The sequence below is a fragment of the Arvicanthis niloticus genome, chromosome 21 (assembly GCF_011762505.2).
Source record: "Arvicanthis niloticus isolate mArvNil1 chromosome 21, mArvNil1.pat.X, whole genome shotgun sequence".
NCBI lineage: Eukaryota > Metazoa > Chordata > Mammalia > Rodentia > Muridae > Arvicanthis > Arvicanthis niloticus.
The window spans coordinates 10,355,199-10,379,430 of NC_047678.1; the positions used below are offsets into that span (position 1 = coordinate 10,355,199).

General features: G+C 43.2%; 1 protein-coding gene across 1 annotated transcript in view; it reads left to right on the forward strand.

Moving 5' to 3' along the window:
* Mthfs (methenyltetrahydrofolate synthetase) overlaps positions 1-23,590 on the forward strand; it is a 65,653-nt gene extending 42,063 nt beyond the window's left edge. The window contains exon 3 of the mRNA XM_034484104.2: positions 19,352-23,590. Coding sequence (XP_034339995.1) covers positions 19,352-19,545 — 194 coding nt within the window. The 3' untranslated portion in view covers positions 19,546-23,590. The remainder of the gene's footprint in view (positions 1-19,351) is intronic.
* Positions 23,591-24,232: the final 642 nt, after the last annotated feature.

The window sequence follows — 24,232 nt, forward strand, 5'->3', positions numbered from 1 at the left end:
CAGACTGCCATCATCCTCATGACAAAGCTGACGTTGGAACGTCCTGGGTTTCAGGGAAGGGCTTGCTATTCCTGTGGGTCTGAGGCATTTGGGGTCTTTAAGATAGCCCTGCTCAGATCAACAATTCACATTCATTTGGGACTTCAGCCACTTTCCACAGGCCATTATCTAACTGTAGTAAGAAAGGGTAATCAAGTGAATGGATTTCTAGATGCTCTTTGTGACCTCTGTGGCCATTTTATTCAGAGCAGGGAAGGACTCAGATAAGTATCTAAGTCCCTTGCATTGGGCATATGGGGAAAATTTACCTGGAAATCCAGTGTTGGCTTAGGTTCTTTCTTAAGCTAACTTAAGCAAGTGACTGAAGCCCAAGTTTAAATACATTGGCATTAAGCCCTGAGCCACTGAGTCAGAGATTTTCAACAGGTAAGCTACTAGATGAATGAGCCTTTTCAATATTTATGCAAGAACCCCAAAGCAATTGCCCTTCTTTCATGAGTGTATAGATAAGATTTTTCTTATGTGCAATAAGATCAAGATAGGGCAGTAGGTGTGTCTTTTTACAGAAAGTCCAACTTCTGGTCTCCATAAGACCTCATTAAGTAGCTTAGCTCTGAGTCCAAACCAGGGGCCCCAGAAATGATAGTATTTTGTCATTCCTAGAAAAGAGTAAAATGATTGTCTGTTATTAAGGGTGTCCGTGTCTAAGACTAATTCTTGAGATTGATGGACAAGAGTGATATCCTAGAACTACACTACCTTAGCCTTAGAATTGTACCTTTGGGGGATACACTTGTGCCATGGATAGGAGAGACTTTGTTAGCACAGGAAGTCATCTTTTGCAACATCTGTCATATTTGAGTTGACAGATTTTTTTCTCTGGGAATGAAATCACCAAGCAATCTATATAAGAAGGTTATTGGGAAGGCTCTCTAATGGAGAAAGAATCTTAGCTAAGTCATGAGTAGCTATCTTGCAAACCCTAGAATGGGACAGTCCAAGTTCATTTGTTGATGGACCTAGGAGTCAGGGTCTCATAACCCAAAGACAAATAGGAACTGAAAATCAGACATACTTGGGAATAGCAGAAGGCATCATTTAGGTCTAGGGGTGTGACCTAGAAAGTTTGCATGAGAATTACATTTTAGTAGAATACAAAGGTACCATCAAGACTTTGGATTGCCATCATAGGCCTGCTGCCAGTGGAGTATTAAGGACAGAGTTGGACGGTGACCAAAAACTGCATGAGAGGATCTTTTCTTCTCAGCTTCAGGACTGAGAGCATATTGAGAGTACCTGGAAGAGAATTGGGAGTTTTTGAGGAAAAAAAATTATGAAGCTTGTAGGTAGTGATGGTTTAGTGAGTGAGTTATCCCAGATGCCAACTGGAATGGGTTAGGCAGTGTGGAAACTTGTGTTTGGGAATGCTGAAATGCTTGGACAACAGTGGTAGAGTTGACTTTTGATAAGCTATCTCTTCTTAGCAGTGGGATGTGAACACCAGATTATACTAGGAGTGGATGGACCATTCTAATGCCCATGCTAGAGGAAGTGTGAAGTGGTCCTGTTGTGTTTGCCTATCATTTCCAGTGAGAAGGATTGTGGATTGCAGGTGGATCTGAGGAAATACAAGCAAAATAAGCAACTGGTATTGACTAAACCTTCTAGCTGCTGTTATGCAGAGCCAGAAAATATAGAAGATTAAACAGCCCTGTAGGGCCCCATAAATCAAGCTGGGGAAGACTCCTCTGTTGTGGCCTGAGCTGCCCCATGCTTGGGGGCCAAAATTTTGAGGACCGCTCTATCAGTGTTGGAACCCGCACTGCCAAAAGCCTTGGGGGCTAAATTGTTAGGGCCCAAACTGCCCCAAGTTGCCCCGGTCTGCGGGTTGGGGTTCAGCAAGAGAGAGAGAGTGAGGACAGACTTGAGGAATAGAGACCAGACAGAGTGTGATTCAATCCTGTTTATTCTTCAGTCTCTCTTCCTCTCTCCAAGTCCAAGTCTTGAGTTCCTAGTCCCTAGTTCCTAGTCCCTAGTGCCTCCAAGTTCCAAGTTACTTCTTCCAAGTGCTAAGTGCCTAATGTCTAATTCTAAGTTCTTCCTCCAAGTTGCACTGTTCCGAGTGTCTAATGTCTACTCCTACTCCTAGTGTCTGAATCTCTGTTACTCCAAATTGTTCTGAACTCTCCTGTCTGCCTCTTGCCTTTTATATGTCTCACTTCTAAGCCACACCTCTAAGTCATGCCTTTAATCATGCCCTTAGGTCTTGTCTCTAAATCTGATCTCTAAGTCACACCCTTAAGTCACACACCTTTAAGTCTCACACACCCAAGGGAAAATCCTGGGTATCTAAAGCAAGATGTTATCAGAGTGTGCTCAGCTGTTGTAGGCTAATGTAATCAAGTCTCTTTTCAGGGTATGGCTCAAGATGGCTGCAAGGATGATAGCCGCCTTCTGTCGGCTCCCCACACTCTGATTCTAGAAACAGAGTCAAAGGTAACTGTTGGTCCCCTTTGACAGTCTTCCTCAGACTTTGGTCAAAAAGATGATTATCCGTCTTGTAAAAAAAAAGCAGGCCAGTCATATTTCCATTGTCTTTTTTTTTTTTGTTTATAACATAGGCACTGGCCAGACTAAAGTGTCCTTCCTGGCCACAGTTACAGCAGCTCCAAAGAACTAGGAGAGGATGTTATTCAATTTCAGTCCCTCTACCCAACACAAATATGTTAACCTACCTATGGCAGCTCTTGTGCCTTGGGCCTGTTGTTTATTATGTTTCTGTTCTTTTATCTCCTTCTCATTCTTTGAGGTTTCTTCCAGTTCGCTGAAAACCTTCTAAGCCACATAGAGTAAAGTGGGGCAAAGGGCTTGGGGGTCACTCATTTTCTGTTTGGGAGATACTTTGCATGGGGAATTTATTCCTTGTCTGGTTTTTCTCAGTTGTGAGCTTCCTGCCATGGAGCATCTCTGATTAAGGACTATTGGTAACTTTATAAGAACAGGGAGAAAGAGCAGAAAGTACATGAATGTGCTCCTTCCACATGCATATGTGTCCCCTGCCTCCTTTTATGTAATACTTTGAGCCATGGCAGGACTCCAGAAGGCCCTTGACATTGAACTAGAGCTATGGGCCAAAATGAACCTCTCTTCCTTGTAATTTTCCAAATTTGAGGTATTGTGTTGTTAGCAACAGAAAGCAGAGTTATACGGTGGTCCAGAATGTGTTGGTATAAAGCATACCCCAGCTGCCCACGCTATATGGCTCAGCTCCAGGAGATTCTCATGCAGCTAGTCAGTAATGGGAAGAAGTTAATGATAAACCAGTGAGTGAAAATTTGAATGTGTCTTCAGCTTTGGCTTTAAAATTTAAAAATTAAAAGAAGTAAAAATTCCCGAGTGGTTTTAAAATTAAAAGTAGCTTTACAACTGTGGTTAAAAGTGATTTTCTTTGTATTCATTGTTTAAAGTTTATAACACTTCTTGAAACTGGGGTGACATATTTTGTCACTTTCGGGAAATTCTGTCATTCTGTAAAAATGACTACCTTCCCCCAGCGCTGTTTTCTTGCAGAAGTTTAATCACATGTGTGTAGGCCTTAATCCAACACATGGGGTCTCATGTATTGCCCTGGTCCAGCCCAGTACTTCCTGTGCATGATTTTCTTTCCGTTTATTCAGTACAAATATTCTGATGTTTATTTTTTAATTCACTAATTCTTTGTCCAACTGTGTCTACTTTACCATTAAGTTTAATGAGTTCTTTGCTTTATTATATTTTCACACCAAGATTTTTTTTTTCATTTGGATTTACTTCCTTTCTAAAATTTATTTGGGTGGACATATTAGTTACATTTACTTTGGGTTTTCTTATGTTATATGGCCAGTATCAGAAACTTTGGATTTCTCTCAACATTTGTGTTCTTGAATTCTGGGGTTTTTTATCTTTAATTTGTTTCATTGGTTTTGGTGACTTGTTTATTGGTGAACAGATACTGTGTGAGCAATTTTGAAGATACTATGAAGGTCTAGGTGGTACTATCTCTCCCCTTGAGATCCACTTTTGCCTTTGGAAATCAGAGTATGCGCAGATGGGTATATATACAGTCAAAATCACCGTGTTTGGTAACATTGCTAGAATTCAGGAGATTCTTCTAAAAATCTGCGGACATCTCAGGGCCCCTCTTTTGGGGGAATCATGAACTGTACTTTTGCTCCTCACAGGCAAAAAGATACCACAGCTCTGCTTCCGCCCTAGCCTCGGAGGCTTTTAATCCCCACTTCATTTCTCCCTTTAGCTTCTCTCTGATAAAAACTGCAGCTCCTCAGCTTGTAAGTTCAGCTTCAGGTTCAGCAAGTACTTTGAGGCATGCTATGCCAACACTAATTCACTTCTGTGCATTTTTCCTCATAGCGATCCCGATACCTGAAGAGTTCACTGCATTTGATAGCTCTCTGATGCTTCTGGGTATAATGAGTTCTCCTAAAATATTACTTTGTTTCATTTGCTTTTCCTAAGAAGAGCTGGTCTGCCTGGCCTATCACTGTCTTTTTTTCCAAGACAGGGTTTCTCTGTGTAGCCCTGGCTGTCCTGGAACTCACTCTGTAGACCAGGCTGGCCTCGAACTCAGAAATCCACCTGCCTCTGCCTCCCAAGTGCTGGGAATTAAAGTCGTGCGCCACCACTGCCTGGCCAGCCTATTACTATCTTGATCTTCATTTTTAAATCTTGCCAAGTGATTCTACAGTGAGACCTACGGGAACAAAATCAATTCCTTGTCACATCACAAAAAGTACCCACACTCTTGTTTACAAATGTGGGTTTCTTTGTTCTATCCTAGATGTACTACATCAGAATTTCCAGTGGGGGGAGGGGAGAATTGCAAGCTCTACATTATGCAAAGGAGGTAGCAATGGCCAATGTGTGCTGGATAAACCAGCTGGAGACAATCTGGAAAATCAAACTCACTAGATTAAAATCAAGCAGTTTACTCCCTGTTTGCTTAAAAGTCAAAGCCTAAACTTTAAAACGGAAGCTTCTCAAATGGTACCATCCCCTGCTAATGTGGGAATTAGCAGGAAATCTCTATAAGCACTTTTTCCTCTAACAGGAAACAGAGCCTTCCTACACAAAGGAGTGTCATTGTTTTTTTTTTAAAGTAATTAATCACTAATATTATTATCACCCTCTGAGAGAGAGAGAGAGAGAGAGAGAGAGAGAGAGAGACAGACAGACAGACAGACAGACAGAGACAGAGAGTGACAGAGAGAGAGAGAGAGAGAGAATAATAGAAGCCATGGTACATATCAGAGGACATCTAACACATGTTGATTTTCCTCGTCCACCATATGGATCCCAGTGACTGAACTCGGATTCTCAGGGGTTGCAAGTGAGGCACTTTACCCGTTGAGCCATTTCTGCCCTTGAGGGTCATTATTTGGTTTCTAGTCTCCTCCAAGCTGAATTTCTGTTTGGGAAAAGGATCAAAATGAATGACAGATTGACTCTTATCACAGTCCTTTTGATTACTGCATATAACTAATTTTATTATCTAATTATGGGCGAGATTAAAGTTCATCAAGCTATGCATTTTATGTGAAATTCCTCCATTTCCAAAAGATCAGTGGGACATTAAAGAACAATGGAAATAGCCAGTGGGAAATTACAGTGTAGTTTATCATTGATCATTCACAAACAGTAACAATGGCCCCGTTAACACAGCATAATTGGTCTATAGATATAATGTATGGTATGTGTTTACATTTAGTCTTGGAAAAGTAACACGATACATTCCAAGTGGGAGTCATAATATCACTGGCTTTACAGTGCTGAAGGCTGCAAAGCACCAAGCTGGTTTGTTGCAGCAAATGGCTAAGAGCCCACAGTTTCATGAACTTACTTTTGCATATTTGCAGGATTGTAACCCAGTGCAATGGGTTCAGGTCTCGAGTGCCGATCTGAAATAAATACTGTGAAGACATAAAAAAGGTGGGAAGAGATTTGTTACCTGTAACAAAACAAGGAGAGCACCATCGTCATTTCTCAAGCCATATCCTATTAGATCAAGTGAAGCATAAGGATTTTATGTATGGATATTATACTCACATAGGGGTTGACTGATTCTTGAGCTTGCTCATTTAGGTAGTAAGTAAAGCCCTGAGCATGCTCAGTTTAAGGTCATGAATTTTAATGTAAACAGTGTTTGAAGTCATGGAACATGTATGTAAAAGATTGGACAGAAATGCCCCTGGGCATGCTTAGCTTGTAGCATAAGTTTTCAGCAGGAAGGAAAGAAAGAATACTTTGTACATTAACACAGGTGTCTTCCCCCAAAGGTGCCTGCTTTGTTTAGTAGCTAACAGAAAGACCTTTTCCAAACCTGACCTACCAATGCACATGAACTCCTTCCAGGTGAGGTGAGAAAGTGCGACCCTTATCTGTGTTCCTGCAAGGTCCAATAGAAGCACCACATCCTTTAATATTGTTACCAGAGCCTTTAGGGCAAAACCTCTCATTCCTAGCAACCCCAATAGACTAGGTCCAGCTATCTGTCAAATAAGGGACAAATAATGGCAACAATAGAGACTTTGTTGTGACTGCATTGGGAACAGGAACAGATAAAGGGCTAAAGTAATCACAAATCAACTTTGGGACACTCACATCAGCTTAGATTTAGGAAAGCAAGGACTAGGGCACTGAACACAGAGGAAGGCATGAGTATGCATCCATGGTCGAATAGTGGTCTGGTTATCCTTCTCTTGGTTCTGGTTCTGCAAGATGATCCAAAGATCCCTTCTGCACTGTCATTACTTGAGGGTATCACTTGGTTCTTAGATAACTACAAGGTATGGCTTCACCATCATGGATAATTGCCCTCATCTGGGCAAGGAGCTGTCCTGTAAGACTTTGCTGTGCCAGCAAACTAAGGTGATGCAAGGGGAAAGGTTAAGGGCAGTGGCATCTTTGTCCTTTCAACCAAAGTTAAAAAAAAAAAAAAGACAGACAAGAAATGAAGGGAAGAGATGTCAGTTTTATCTTGCGTTTAGTTACCTGTGGGCCAGTGAAAGGAAGTAAGATGCCACTGGTGACATGGCCAAAGTCATATGCCTGGTAATTGGTAGAGCCAAGATTATACTGGCTGTCCACAAAGCCTTTCCTACCCGCTTCCCAAGTATAGCATTTATTTTCTTCTTTTAATCCAGTTTTCTTCTTCTTCTTCTTCTTCTTTTTTTTTTTTTTTTTTTTTGCTCTTTTTTCCAGTTTTCTTCTATTTCAATAGTTTGGGCCTCCTTTCCCCCCACTGTAGTGTGAGGCCCTTGGAGACTTTGTATGTTCATCATCCACTACCATGATATAGAAATCAGAGTTCACAGAGAGAGGCAAAACCACAGAGGGATCCCACTGATCTATAGCTGGTCCTGTTCCACAAATGTTAGACTCCTGGATGCTAGAGGTACTTATGGATGGAAGATGGATGTGAGACAGGAGTTCAGATTGAGCTGCAGAGCAGGGGATAGCTTGGACCCATGATCCTGACAGTTATACAGGTGTTGTGCAGGAGCCAAGGACTTTCATCTTGGAGTTGTTTGTCCATATCCAGACTAGGAGTGAGAGGAGCTGAATCAGAACTCAGGGGAAAGGGAACATTTCAGGCTTGGCTATAAGTCAAAGCAGTGACAAAGTACAGGAGAAAATGAACAATGCTTGTACCCTGCTTTTCAGATCTGCATGAAGATCCCAGAGCTGAACATAAACCCACAGAACATGGAATTCTGGGAATGTCACTCAATTCAACCAAGGAATTCAACATCAGGAAATCACCATAGATAGCTTTGTCAAGTCAGCACTTACTTGTGTTATCTTAAGCCATATGCACACAAAAACAGAAAAGCCACATCTCTGTCTTATGAACTGTGTACAACCAGACACATTTTTTTTTTTTTTCCAGAAGAGAGTACAAAAGCTTCCTTTGGGCCTTAGAGTAATGCTTACAGTTTTTTTTGGCTATTTGTATTTTCTCTTTATCTATCTATGTATCTATGTATCTATGTATGTATCTATGTATCCATGTATCTATCTATCTATCTATCTATCTATCTATCTATCTATTGGATACACACATATGTATATATGATTAGCTGTTATTAATACTTCCTAGGTAAATAGTAAGAGGGTCACAGTTCATATGCATAAAAATTTATGGATTTTGTTGTTATTTTTTGCTTTTTAAGATAAACTCTCATGTAGCTCTTACTAGCCTCAAATTCATCAAGCAGCTGAGGATGACTTTGAATTGATCTTCTGGCCTCTATCTTCTCAGTGCTGTGATTACAGGTGTATACTACAATGCCAGATTATTCTGGGGACTGAATCCAAGGCACTGTGCATGTTAGGCAAACATTCTACCCACTGAGATGCATTCTTATTATATAAACATTCCCAATATATACATATTTACATCAAAATAATATAAATATTATGAGTCTCCTTTATGTAACTGGTCATAGAACCATAGCTAGTTATAATCCATTATTTGATATCACCTTTGCTTTCTGCAAGTACCCAGTAGTCAGTAGGTCTAGACTAGAAGTCATCAAACCTTTCTCAGTAAAGGGTCTAGGGAGTTAAGCAAATATTATAAGACTTAGTGATTCTGTCTCAACTACTCAATTGAATGTTGCAGTGTCACAATAAAATGCTGTAGGCTATAGTTTGCTGATCCTAGACTATTCACAGTCATGTATAAATTGACTGTAAGTATCCAGCAATTTTGTGCACATTTTTATTATCCCATGCATTTATTATGTGTATATGGGGGCCTGAACATGCTTACCATGGCTCCTGAGTGGAGGTCAGAACAGAGCTTTCAGGAATGAGTTTTTCCCTCCTACCATGTGGATGCTAGAGATCAAACTTGGATCATATCTTCAGGTTTGGCTGCAATCACCTTTGCCCATTGAACCATCCAGCCAGCTCTCTGTCAGTTTTAATCACTGGACATGAACCATCCACCCCATCAGATCTCTTGCATTGCAGGGACACCACTCACTCTTCAGCCAGCTACACAATCCTTTTCCCTCTGATAACCAGGATCTGTTATAGTCTAGCCAACCCAGCAGGCAGTGCTTGTCATCTCTTTGGCAACAGGAGAGTAGGAACCTCATTCCCCACTTGGAAACTAACAGCTCTAGAGCACACAGCCTAGAGTTACTAGGGAGAGAATCATCTTCCCCAGTGGCTAACTACAGCTTTCCATTTGCTCTACATCCCATAATGTTTCACTTTCTAACTCTATGAGTTTGAATACTCTAGGTACTTTGTATACATGGAATCTTCCAGTTTCTATCCTTTGATTTTACTTAGCTTTATTTCACTTAGCACAGTATTTTCAAGTCTATCCCATGTTGTAACATAAGTCTCAATTCCCTTTCTTTTGGGGTTGTGGCATACCTCAGGGTGAAGTTCTTGCCTAGTGTGCCCATGGTTGGCCCTGGTTTCCATGCCTCGGCACTACAGATGGTTTCCTTCTACTGCTCAGCTGGATAACATTCCACGTGTGTCTATGGCACAGTTTGCTTTTGTAGTTATCTGGTGTGGTTCAATTGCTCTGTTTCCACATGTTGATTATGGGACTGTTGTGAGCAGTGCTGTTCAGAACAAAGCTGCACAGATGTGTATTGGACTCTCTGCACTTAGTCTTTGGAATTTATGCTCAGCAGAATGTCCAGATCAATGAGGATTCTGTTTGTTTTTACTTTAGAAACTACTGTATTTTTATTTCCCACAGAGACTGCAACATTTTAAGTTCCCACCGAGAAAACATATGCTCCAATGTCTTAACTTTGTTTTTACAGTTTGGCTGACGTGTGTTGTTTTTGTTTTCTGATAATAGCCATTTTTAATATGTGTGAAATGAAACGGTATCTGCTTCCTTGTTTTAATCAAATAAAAATTGAAGTTTGAGCATGTTCAGCTGAAGACTCTTAGGGAATCATCCAAATGGGATGTTAGGCTGACCTGTCAGTTGGAGAGCAGAGGCTAGAGTCTGATGGAAGGAAGGGAAGTTCTTTAATTCACCAACACAAAGATGACTGTGTCATCAGTCTGTGCAAGGAGATGGTCATCGAGAACTGGGGCAGGGCACAGAAGTGCCTGTGGAAGTTGACCAAAGAGAGATAGGAGATGTAGCAAGCACTTACAGTGGAAGAGCTAGTCCAGAAGAGTGTCACCAGAGTGACAGTGCTGATGCCTGGGTAGGGTAGGAGGCTATGCTCAGAAGGACGCATTGCTTCTTGTACCAGAAGAGGTCTGAGGTCATGTGAATACAGGTAGCTGTATTACACTGATATTGTATGGGGACGAAGGGATTTGAGCATCTGAAGTCCAGCAAGTATGTTATGAGGCTTTCCCAATAGCAGGAGGTCTTCACTGTGCTCCTGGAAACTGGGCTGGGCCTTCTAGGTATTATGCTGTTTCTCATTTCCAGCATGTAGGTGGGTGGGGCCTGTAGAAGTACCCGTTGTCTTAAATTATTATCAGATAGTGGAGAACTGTCTTGTTATGATGTTCCATCTCAGACCGTGATGACCGTGATCCAGGCAAGAGAGACAGAAAAATCCCTGGACAGGGGAGCTTTATGCAGACTGGGGTAACATGTTTGACTCTGTAACTATCTTCATGAATGTAGTTTCATTACAAGTAACATGGGTCCCACAGAGCCTGTTTTAGGTTGGTGTAAGTGCTGAAGGAGGAGCTTGGGTCCAGGTTTCCTTTGACTCTCTGCTTGTCCCGTCTATTCATGTGAGATTTATCAGCATGGCTCTAAGTCAGCATGACTTTTGCTTGTCTTCTGGTCCCCTCAGAGTCAACTTTCCAGGCAGGAATAAGGTAGAAGGTACAGACTCAGACCGATGGAGTCACTTCTGTTTTCCATCATTTTCTGTTGACATCTGTCATGAGTGGGCCATGGCAGAAACACAAATGGCCATATTGTGTCTTTCTACTATGTCAGAATTTATTGAATGACCAATAAATTCACAAGCCATGCCAGTTCTGTTGGTTGCAATTTGCCAAGTAATCTGATTTATTTTGATAGCTGGCCATTGGCAAACAGATTTTTTTTCATTTAAATTTTTATTTATTTTGTCTCTCTTTGTATCTGCATCCCAGACCACATCTGTAGAAGTCAGAAAACTTAAGAGAAATTGGTGGGTGAATCACTGAGATCAAACCCAGAATCGTTATCTGTTGAGCCATCTAACCAGTCACGTAGATTATTTTATTCTAATCTAAGTTACAAATATTAGCTCTCATACCAACCCTAAGACATTACAGGACAATTTGCACACGTGCAGCTTAAAAAATGGCCAAGAAAGTACTACAAAGTCTGCAATATTGAGAGGCTATCATAAACTCCAAGCAGAGAGATGATGCAGACACAGAAAAGAATCCATGGGAGGCTTAGGACCTTCCAGCATAGAGCTGTTAAGGCTTACAGCTGCCAAATACAAGTCCTGGTGTCAGGCCACTCCAGGTTCCATTGAAAGTAATCTAAAGATCATGGGCAGTAGAAGATTTGAACTGGAGCCTGGAAACAGCGGCAGGGGCCCATCGCTGACAGTGTGCCTGATACGTATCTGTCTTGGGGCTCTCATAGCTCCAGGGGATTGCATGTTATCAATTTCTATCTCCAGGTATGCTGGCAGGTATAGTTGTTGGCCACCATTGTGTGGTTCAAAACAAGATTATATATATAGTCATTTTCCTTGGCATTTACACTCAAGATGGGGTAACTAAGATCAAGGTTGCTGTTGTCTAAAGTCAAGTTCTGGGCTACTCATTGCATGCATCAACAAATAATTCTGGGCAGGTCTAGCCTGTGCTCACATTTCACTAGCCAAATGGTTCACCATGTGCATCTCTAGCTAGAACAGAATCAGAGAGGCATTTCTAATAGAGTATGCTGACATGTTTAACAAGTTCAGGATCCTATAGTCACTATACAATATTGAGAGAAGAAGATGCTGGTATTAGCTAAGCTATTAGAGTGCCTTCTATAGGACAGGTTAGGTGAGGAGGGGGAAGAGCATGAATCAAGCAGACCTGTGTATGTGCATAGGGGGCAGAAAGGGGAGAGTACATGGGAGGGAGGGAAACTGAGAGGGAGGGGGGTGGGAGCACTTCTCAAGGCCATGGATACCCCAGTGGTGCTCATTATAAAACTGAAATGTCAGGAGTTTCTAAATGTCACGTGAATTATTTTCACCTCTTTCTAAATAGAACTACATGACCACATCCAGCTGAATGGGTATTTTTTGGCTCAACAAATACCCACAAAGTTTCTTGCTTCTCTAATTTGTACTCAAATTAAATAGCCAGCTTTACAAATCTCTAACTCGTGAGACTGTTACAGTCACCTTTATTTATATACAGTGCTTTAAGAAGAAAAGGAAGGGTAATTAAAAAATACAAAATTATTCAAAGATTACATTCATTCTCCCTTGGCGTCCCAGCAGGGAACTTTTCCTGGAGAATTCATGAAGGCCTGACCTAAGAATAATAATGGCAAAAATGTCACAGGAGACCAGCATTTTGAATTACTGATCAGAAAAGGAGTTTCTAGACTCCCCTCCCTTCTTAATTACCTACACTAAAAGAGATAAAGGAGAAACACAAGATGTAGGAATTTTAAAGAGCTGGAAGGCCCCAGGACTACTGAGTTTTACTTCCTGTTCCACACAGCTGCAGAAGGGCAGGGTAGGCAGTGGTTTCTCCTTAAGTGGGAGCTTGGAGGAGGAACTCACAGAGTGGATACTTGGCGCCTCTGCTGCTCTTCCAACTAGGAGATGTATAAGGCTGAATATTATGCTCCATCCTGGCTGAATAGGCAGGGCAGGTGCTAGTTAAAGGGTGTCTGTCCCTGGCTTCCTCCTCCTGAGAATGCTGATTGTTTTTTTAATTGGATATTATATTTACATTTCAGATTTTTCCCCTTACCCCATTCCCCCCACCACCCAGGAACCTCCTATCCCATCCCCCCTCCTCCTGCTACTATGAGGATGTGCCCCCACCTACCCCCTACTCCCACCTCCTCACCCGCAAATCCCCCCCCCCCTCCCGTGTTCAGCTTTCACGGGACAAGACCAAGGATCTCTTCTCCCACCTATGCCTGACAAGGCCATTCTCCCCTACATATACAGCTGGAGCCATGGGTCTCTCCCTATGTGCTCCCAGGCTGGTGGTTTAGACCCTGGGGAGCTCTGGTTGGTTGGTATTGTTGCTCTCCTCATAGAGCCACAAACCTTTTCAGCTCCTTCAGTCTTCTAGCTTCTCCATCGGGAACCCCTTGATCAGATCAATGGTTAGCTGTGAGCATCTGCCTCTGAATATGTCAAACTCTGACAGACCTCTAAGGAGATAGCTATTATCAGGCTCTTGTCAGCATGCACTTCCTGACATCCACATCAGCGTCTACCTTTGGTGACTGCACCATCCTATGTGCAATCACCAAAGGTAGAGAATGCTGATCTTAATGCAGATCTGAGGACCTTGGCTTCCCAGGGGAAACAAGAGCCTCTTGGGATTTGGGACTAATGATGACCCTCCTGCTGCTCATTTGCCTGTGATTCTGGGCCTTCTTCTCTATGGCTACAGTAGCCCTCAGATGCTCTTCACAGCATCCTACCTGCCCAGAGTCACCCTGGGGCCCACGCCCATCTTCTGCACTCTGTCCCTCCACCTGCACTGTAGAATACACTCCCTGTGCCTCCCTCCCGGTGGATGCTCTCCTGACCCATCATGCCATTGTTCTTCTCTCCAGGAAAACCCAACGACCTGCCTTCCCTCCACTTCCTAAAGGCTCCTCAGTACTCTCCACGTTTCAGTGCCTTCATTCCTAATGAAATTTTCATTGTTATAAAGATGAGTTGCTGAATGTCACTCTCTCCCATTAGGTTACAAACTCCGTGTAGTCAGGAGCCACGCTTGGCTTTTCTTAGTATTATATCCCCAGAGTATTGCCTATTGCTTGACGCACACAGACTCTTCAAATAAACCTTCCTATCAACCCTCTGAGACAGGATTTACAATTTCCACTCTGTCCATGTAAAGCTCAGAGAAGTAAGTTACACAGAAGGCAAAGGGTTGAGCTGCAGTCCACACCCCCACATTTCCCCAGTTAGATCTTGCTTTTTGAAGATGGGTGTCAGGACTGAGGGCTTTCTCAAAGTTGATCAGCCCAGTGGGTTCCCATATACTCCCTTTGCTCCTTACCTGGGTGTAGTATGTTACTTTACTAGGGAGAAGTGAGTGAGCATCTATGCACTTTGGTAGGGTGACTGACAACAGACCAGAACATGATCTCACCCCAGTTTAGTTTGGTAAACATTTGAAGTTATTAGGGTTACTTACAAGAGCATAATGTTTCAAAGGCAGTGTACCACTAGAAGCCCACCCCAGTGAGGGTGTGGGCTCATGAAAGCTTCATCCCCAGAGTCCCCCAGAGAGGAGACTTCTTTCTTTGAGGAACTTCCTATAAGGGCCTTATGACTCATAATTTTCATGAGCTTCCTAAGTCTTACATGTTTTGTGAGGTGCCTGAGTCTGATAATTCCCTCATTCCTTCACAGTGTTTTAACTCAGGGACAATAGTCCCCGTTAGTGGATGGTGTTCCCTGTATCCTCTTGTGCTGACTTAGAGCTGTGGTTCCCACCCTGGTAGATATATGAAGACATACAGCAAGGTGCTTTTCTGTAGCCAGGCTGGGATGGATATTGAATCAGAATCCTCACCTTACCTTTGCTACACTTTCCTGGTTGCTAGATATAACCTGACATGGTGGTTTCATCTCTCCATGACAGCAGAATCATAAGCACAATAAAAGAATGGAGAAGGTGTAGGCCCTGTAACAGGAAAGGAGATGTGATATCTATTTTAAAAGCAATGTTTTCCCTGAATAAAGGAAGAATGGGGGGTCTTGTTCAGGGAACCTATACAGTTTTGTATGGAAGTAGTTTGGGCTCGGGCTCATTCCTAAGCATGCCCAGTATAAAAGGTATGTTTTTGAGAATGCTCAACTCAAGGGTAGATTTCAAGAAGGAAAAAAGGCAGATGCATTTTCTGAGATGCTTAGCTCAAGGTTGTGAGAACAGATAGGAACACTTCTGGGCATGCTCAGCTGAAGTAGAAACTTTTGGATTCTTTAGAAAGTCAGCTGTGTCGGATGGTGTTTTGTTGGGGTAAACATGGGAAGGAGTGTTTTGCGGAAGAGGACACAGGTGAGAGGACATTTTGCTAAGGCAGACTCATAAAGAAACATTTCCCTGAAGCAGACACAGATGAAAGGCTCCTCTGGGAAAGCAAGCACTTGAAAGGACATATGATAGAGGATTCTTCTCGAACGACATGCATGTATTGGTCTGCCTTACACTGAATAGTTGAGCTCCTTTTGTTGGAACTCCACGGAGAGAGTGATGGTGTGCTTCGGCTTCTTGCTGCTTCCATGGAATCAGGCCAATAGGCAAAATGATGTCAGCTAATACAGACTCATAGAGTTTTGCTAAGACAGACTCATATGCTAAGATAAGACACATGGAGCATCCGAGATGTTTGGGGGGAATATGACCAGGACTCAGCAGACTCTGAAAGGAGCTTGGGGCTTACTTGTAGAGCTAGCTGTACAGACTGCTTCTTGGTCTTTCATCTTTGCTGATCTTCACTTCACTGAGAGAGGCATGACCAAGAACTCCTCCTGGAGTCCCTACTGGTCTAAAAATCCCTCCTTCTGACTCATACTGATTCTGCTGAGGCCTGGCTGTTCCTGTAGGTTGTGCCACTGCTGCTGCTATCCTGACACTACCGAACCAGGCTACTGATATATTTGTACAATGTCTGCAAGTAGATCGAGCTGCCTCGGCTGACTTGTAAATGAACCACTGATTTCCTGACAATACAAATGAGATTTGCCCCAAAGAACCATTTCTAAATGGTCCACTTCCCCCATATCCTTTCTTTTCTACTATCTCCAAGGGATGATGGGCCAAAAAAAAAAAAGATGTTAAAACATTTAAGAAACATCAATAAAAATAGATCTTTAAAAGATTAAAATTACATTCAGTTTACATTGTAAAGATGGAAGACAAGAATATATCTGGGCATGTTTAGCTTTTTCCCCAAAATTCTTTAACCAAAACTGAATGAAAGAACATTTTGTGCATTAGTTAATATAGGAGTTTTTCACAAGAACCCTGCCTCTCTTAGCTGCTAACAAGGAAACCCCCAGTGTCAATAGAACACTGTCCCTCTTGCTCTGGGAAAATACCGAATACAGGGCAATTTTACCCAGGGTTACATGTTCAACCCTTGTGCTTGCCATGGAGACCTCCTCTTCTTCGACTCCTTAATAGGATCCAGCCTTTGGAACAGTGTTCGTATCCCAGAACATTGCCTGGATCTTCCCACACTGAGGAGGGTGCTGGCTCCATGGTGGTCAAGAGACCCTGGCGATCACCAGGAACCCTCTAGGCAGAGGAGGCCAGCATGCTGTGTACAAGCAGTCAGGCTTGAAATGTGGTGAGGTAGCCTAGAGGGCAGAGAGAAGAGATGGGGTTTGGACACATGGTCTGTTACTGTGGACACAGCAGGTGTACTCTTAGAGCTCCAGCAGAGTGGCTGCAGGCCAGCCAGATGGGACCCGGAGCCCCTGGGATGGATTTGTGTGTCCTAACTGGGGATAGATAGAAGGAGGAGAGTCAACATGAGCATCTAGCCATGCTCTCTCTTCTTTTGCTGTCACTCTTCTAGTGTCTTCCTTTCTGAACTGTTAAGATATGTTCCATTTCAGGAGCTCAACTCCGGGGCTTGGGTTTCTGCCTTGCTGGGATTTCCATTTAATAGGAGATTTACTAGAGAGGAGACGAGCTATTCATCTGACGGGTGTGAACTTAACCAACTTTCTCATGGAGAAAGCTTGGACCAGTCAGAAGCTGTAAGCAGACTAAAACCAAAGTAGGACAAAGGATTTTGTCTCTAAAGTGCCTGCCCCACTTACCTGTTAGTAAAGACACTTCCAGGTCCAGCTTCCCATTTCCTCGTGTGATGTTGATGGGGCACAGCATCCTGAGAAAAACGGGGGCTAACAGGGAGAAGAGGAGGAAAAGAGTGTCCTGGTTGGAAATGAAGAAGTCCCACTGTGCAACAGTATCTAGAAGGCCAGCGGATGAGAGTAAGGGAGACCCAGGGGATATTGTGAGAAAAGAGATACCACAGAGGAGACCTCCAACGTGAAACAGGATGGAGGTAGGGGTTGCTTCCTGGTCTGGGCTGAGAGGATGCTCATTTTAGGCATAAATGGGTGAGGAGAATGAGTGGTGTCACCATTTGTCACTGACACATAGTACTGTTCAGTAGGTCTTAGACTATGTTCCAAGGTACCCAAGAAGCCTTGTTAGGAAGGAAGGGCAAAGGGCAGGGTGAACTTCAGTGTTTAATATTTGGGGTGATTGTTTTTAATAGCTGAGTAATACTCCATTGTGTAAATGCTTGCTGGCACAAGCCTTGTATGACTCTTCCCTGAGAGGTTCTACCAGATTTTGACCAATACAGATGTAGATACTCACACCTAACCATTGGTCTGAGCCCAGGGACCTCAATGGACGAGCTAGGGGAAGGACTGAAGGAGCTGAAGGGGACTGCAACCCCATAGGAAGAATAATGTCAACTAACTGGATCACCCAGAGCTCCCAGGGACTAAATCACCAACCAAAGAGAACACATGGAGGGATCCATGGCTCCAGATACATATGTAGCAGAGGATGGCCTTTTCGGACATCAATGGGAGGGGAGGCCCTTGGTCCTGTGGAGGCTTGATGCCCCAGAGTATTGGGATGCTAGAGTGGTGAGGCAGGAGTGTGTAAGTGGGTAGAGGAGACCCTCATAGAGGCAAAGGGGAGGAGGGGAAGGCAGATGGGATGGGGGATTTGTGGAGGGATAACTGGGAAGGGGGATAACATTTGAAATGTAAGTGAATAAAATGATTAATAATTTAAAAATTAAAAAAATATTTGGGGTCTACAGTTTACACAAAAGGAATGCCAGCAGCTTCACACATGTGCACACTGACACACACACGCACGCACACACGCACGCACGCACGCACGCACGCACGCATACACTCCTTGGATCTGAGCACTTAGAATACAGCATATCATAACAGCAGAAGAAAGAAGGCACTGGAAGAGGAATGCATGTACATACGAGCCTTTCATAAATACATTCTGACCATCCAATATGGACAAAAAAGCTGAAATAATTAAAGAAAATAAAAAGGCCAAGGTGAGTAGAATAATTTTTCTTATATACAATTTTAAAATATGCTAGAAGCCCCAAACAATTTGACCAAATTAAATTATCCACGTTTGGTCTTTAGAGCCATCACAATAGACAATGGGTTTAAAACAGACATCCTTGGAGATCAGATCCACTGCTTGCTTTATTAAAGAGCAGAGAAATTAAGGAAACAAGGCACTTCACACCCTGTCCACTCTGCAGGGTGTTCTCCTTTTTCAGGGTGGACTGTGAATTTTCTTCATGCTGTGGCAGACAAACAGCAGAAAAAAAGCTGATTTTATTTCAGAGTCAGTTTTCATTGAAAATTTTGGAAGACCTTTCCAGGATATAAATAGGCTCTTCTCTCTTCTGCATGACCTCGAGGAAAGGGAAAGATCTCTGTCCTTCAGGGGTTGACAAATGATTTGAATTTTATAAACAAGGGGCACTGTGAACTGATGCAGGCATCTAGTCCACAGTCCACCAAGGAAACCACCTAAATTACGAGTTCTGTGTCTGTGAGAGGAGATGACATCATTGTCAGGGATGCTGCTGCAGGGACGCAGATGACACAGCACAATGCAAGCACCTCTGGTGCATGGGGCCTGGTGTCACTTATATGCAGATCGATGTGGGGGTGAACTCATAGTCTCTCCAGGTGTATACTCACATTGACTCATGTATGTATGTGTGTGTGTGTATGTATGTATGTATGTATGTATTGTATATATATGGAAAAGGAGGAGAGTGAGTAGGAGGGGAGAAGGAGAGGCTGACATTTTCTAACAGAAAACCAGTTTGAGTGAATTTGGGTCTGCATTGGGTTTACATGGAGCCATTTGAACTAGAGGCTAAGTGACTCCTTTACTCAGAATACCTAACTAATGTCCAGCTCTGCTCTTTGGTAGCCTTCTGATGACTCTTAGTTCTTTTTGATTCCCAACCATATCACATCATTTTCTCAGGGATCTGGATTGCCTGCTTGAAGACATTGCTCTGCTCATTTTTCTGTGTGCTTCTTCTCTCCAGGTTCCAGACACATTGCAGACACATGCATGGAGAGTACCAAGCTCATTCTTACGTCAGTGCCCTGGCACATATTAAGCCAACTGCTAAGAATTTCCTCTTCACCTCATCCCTGGTACTCAGCCTTCAGATCTGCACTTAGGTGCCATGCAGAAGATGACCGTGGCATCTGCTCATCTGCATTTGCTTTCAGCTGAGGTTCTGATTCATCTTTGCAACTGTCTTACTAACCTATGATTGTCTGAGTAGGTATCTCTGCCAGCACACCAGGACGGCATGGCCAGTCTCTCTGGCTCACCACCATACTTAAAGTATCTAATAGGAGGTCTGCATAGAACATTCAAACAATTTGTGTGTGTGTGTGTGTATGTGTGTGTGTGTGTGTGTGTGTGTGTGTATAAAACGGAGATGTGGGTGCCATGCAGCTAGACTTAAGACAGCTCTCATTTGGGGTTGATTTTTTTTTTCCCGAACTTTTCCTTTTTACACTTCTCATTTTGGAATCTGAGGCCACCCTGCCTGGATTTAGGTCTCTGTGTGTGAAGCAGAGCTTTGCAGTGTAGCCCATCTGCTGCTGAAGCAGATGCCGCCAGCTCCCTGTCCCCGAAGCCAATAGGAGTGCATCACATATCAAAACCTAGCTAAGGCTGCAGCTCTGCCTCTCGTTCCCAGCAGACTGCAAGTGCTGAGGATCTAATAGCCCACACGGCATTCACTGATGGCTGATAGACTTGGTGTCACCCTGTCAGCTCCTGAAGGCCCTGGTGAAACAGTCCTGAAGTATATACCCTCTTCACCCTTTCCTAGATGCCCTCAGAGGGACAATTCTTGTCATCTATATCAGCAGCCAGTTTTATAATGCAGCCATCACTGTCTGGCTTCTCTTCCCTGCCTTCTTTGGCCACTCTCTTTCTCATACACATGAACGACTTTATCTTGATCTTCTCCTAGAGACTAACTACTACTGGGGGCTGAAATGCCATTGCTACACAGTACAGGCAAGTGCTTATCAGAGGATCCCATGGACACAGTGGTCCTGAAAGATTATAAGGGAGCTGGAAATTCCCAGCAGCCATCATGATATGGCAATGTGTTTCCTTATTCATCATTTCTGGGGATAGTCTATGAACAAACCCACTTAGCTACTAGTTTTCTGAAAGCATAACAGCTCTATTATGGGAAGCACCTAATACTCCACAAGGGTAATACAGGACCATGTTACTAGTTTATATATCTATTATAATAGGCTTTTCCCCTTTAGCACTACTTATTAAAATTAGTTTACTGTGCAGCAGTGTGCCAGGCACTCAATACCCCTTGTGCTTACCATGCTTTCTGATGATATTATTTCTCTTGTGCTGGATTTGAGCTCTTGTTTTGTTCAGCATGGCCCTAGAGGCAATGCTGCACTCTTAAAAAAAACCTAGGTGTGCCCTAGGTCTGAGTAAGTACACGGTGGCACATTTCAGTGAACATTTCTTGTTGTTACGTGGCTTGGAACCATTTTATACCGTTTCAGGATTATTATTAATATGTAATGAACATCCACAAGATGCCTCTGCACAGGTTTACTCATCAATTTCTCCCATGAGCCCTGTGAATTAAACAGCCCTGACTTTGCTTTACAGAGAAAAAAAAAAAAAAAAGAAGTACACCAAAGAGGCAAAGTGATTTACCTAATTCAGAACAGCTAATCTGCTAGAAGTCTGTCATTAGCTCAGGGTCCTGTTCCAGGACCAACAGGGCTGGGCAAACATCAAGCAGGTGACTCTGGAGAGAGAGAGAGAGAGAGAGAGAGAGAGAGAGAGAGAGAGAGAGAGAGAGAGAGAGAGAGACCAGGCTGTGAAGGAAAGGTTCAGACAACACATCTATACTTAGAACAAAGTATCCAGATAATGGATGCATCCTGCAAACACACAGACCCACAAATAAATGCTGGTGTGCACACACTCATACCACACACACCAAAGCATGCATACTCAGGCCCATGCATGTCAGTGTTTACATATCAGTCAGTGCATGCGCCTGTATGTGCTTGTATGCACATGCTCAGATAACACATGGCAGAGTGTGCACACTTATACCCACACGAGTTTCCTACTTTTAAGAGTATAGAAGGTGTATCCTGCCTAGTATTATGTCCTCAGACTTATTGAACTGGGCCATCAAGCTGGTATCTACACCTGCACTGTTTAGACACTGGGCCAGTACAGAATATGGTCTTGTCAGCTAAGAAGGGCCAGCTGACCGGCCATAGAATTGACTCTGGGGATCCTGGGATGATGACAGGTTTCTCAAATGAGAAGATGAAGAGGATTTTGGAGAGATATTTTAAAGGTTAAAATTATATGGTAGAAGTGATACGCTCCTTCTGCCTTTAATTGCATTTGTAATGATGCAAACACTCAGACGCTTGGCTGCTGTGTTGCCAGCACAGAATGGAATTGCAGTACTCAATGGAGTGTGGTGTGGTGGCAGATAGATGGTGGTCTCTGTGGTGCTCGCTGCACAGACACACAGTTGTGTCCATATGTGCATCACTGGCTGCAGATCAGGGGGACGGTTGTACCCTCCCTCCATGGAGCTGTCACAAGGACCTGAAGACCCAGGTTAATGCAGAAACCTCTTCAGGAATTCGGAGAGTTAAGTGCTCCTTTGGACTCTGATATCCCCCATGCAACTACCATACATACCTGTTAGCATTCTACAGTCCCAAGGAATGACCTAAAAGAAAATATCTCTCAACTGTGATCTGCAAGACTAAGGACCACGGTGCCAGGAACACTGTGACTGAGGAACAACCACAGGTCCATGAGCCCAGTCCTCAAATGGAATTGGTGGAACTCAGCTCACCGAAATATTCATATGGGGATAGAAGGGCAGCAAGCTGGAAATGATCATTCCAGAAAGGAGAAAGCCACATGAACGGAGAAAGCCACGAACAAAACATCAGACTCTGTTAACATTCTTAGGTATTTGGATTATCTGATTTATTTCAGAATTTTCCTTGTTACAGAACTCTTTTAGTCACAAGAAAGAACAGTCTAGATAGGCTTAGATCAAGACAAATGCTATAGGTCGGGCAGGATGACCTGGCAGAGAAATGAGATATGGGTTGCTGACATGGTTCAGCTGGTAGGATTCATGCCTTGCATACATGAGTCTGGGGTTCAATCCCCGACAACACACAGAACAAAACCAAAATGAGACTTGAGGCATTTTCCCTAAAGAACTAGAAAGAGGTTAGTACCTCTGCTTTGGAGGCAGGATATATGCATTGCTACAAGAAAAAGAAAGGAGGGGACTCCAAAACTAATTTCATTGAAATTGTCCACATATGGTAAAATGCATCAAATCACATCCAGTGACCTTTGATAAAGATATGTAGGCACATGGTCTCTGCTCTGATCCTAGCACAGACCGTTCCTGTCACTGCCTCCTGGTTTCACATCCTTACCCCTCCTGGCGATTTGAGTGCTGTTGGTTTTCAATTGTGTGCTGGCATCACAGAAGAGTATTGTACAGTATCTATCTGTTGGCTCCGTTCACTCAACATTATACTTCTGAGAGCAACAGGCAGTCAGGTTGAGCCAGTGTGTTCCTCTGCATAGAGACAGCTGAATTGACAGGACAAATATACTCCCTGCCAGCTCACACCCCACCATAACCTGTGCCTGGCTAACCAATGACTGCTAGAAACCAGCACCATTCTTTGAGGACACGGCCTTGACTGCAGTGAGAATATTCAACAGCCTGGGCTTTGTGCTCATCAACACCCCTCCCCTAACAACTGCTGGGATTTTAGACACACCACCACTCCCGGGTTATGTGGTGCTGGGAATTGAATCTAGGCCTGCCTTCATGCAAGGCTAGCATTCTACTGACTAAGCTACATCCCTAGCCTTTGCTAAGATATTTCTAAGAAAGAATATTTTGTGATCTTCAAAGAGCATATTCAGATGGAGCAAACACCATCTGCATATTCAAACTGTGATATTTCCATTGTAAATATTTCCTTTCTATAGTTAAAAGGAAGATCTGACTTTAATATTTGGTTTCTGCTGTGTGCCAGAGTGGAGACTTTTGGGATTTAGAGGGTTTTTTTTTTCTCCCCCCACCATTTGTAAAGTGGGAATAATTATGCCTTCCTAGAGATGGTGAAAAGGCTTTAAAGAGATGATATATGTAAAACCTAGCACCATGTAAATAAAGTATGTGAAGCTTAACACAGTTGCTCAAAAAGGATTGTTATATTTGTCTTGTTCTAAATATATAAGGATTTGAAATTGGTTTGTGAAAGTCGCACTGCATTGGAGTGGGGTTAACTGTTAAAGCTCTGCCTTGTAGCTTAGGCATTTATGTGCACAGACTGGTAATATTTATTGTAGCATATGTCACTTGTATATACACACACATTCATATGAATACAAATGTCAATGCTAAGAATGCTAACATCCCTTTTCCCTTTCACCCCCTCCATGCCTGCTCCATTCTGTTTTCCAAGTTTACCTGTTAAATAGGATCTGAGCAATCCAGAAGAGAAGATGAGAAGATGAGATGGTGGCTATCCACAGGCCACCAGCTTAAGGAAGTCACCATGAGCAGCTTCGTGCCTTCCCAGGGGGATCTGCTGTTACGTGTCTACTTCAACCATGGCCACACACTGAAACATGCCAGGCTTCTCTGTCCTGCTGGTCTTCAGCCACCCTCTTCTTCCGGGGTTGGCCCTTCACTTCATCTATGTGTACATATTGATATGTGTGTGTGTGGGGGAGTGGTCAGAGGGAAACCCCAGGTGTCATTTCTCAGGCACTGCCGACACCCCCACTCCTTTTATTGAGACAAGGTCTTTCACTGGCCAGGAACTCATAAAGTAGGCTGAGC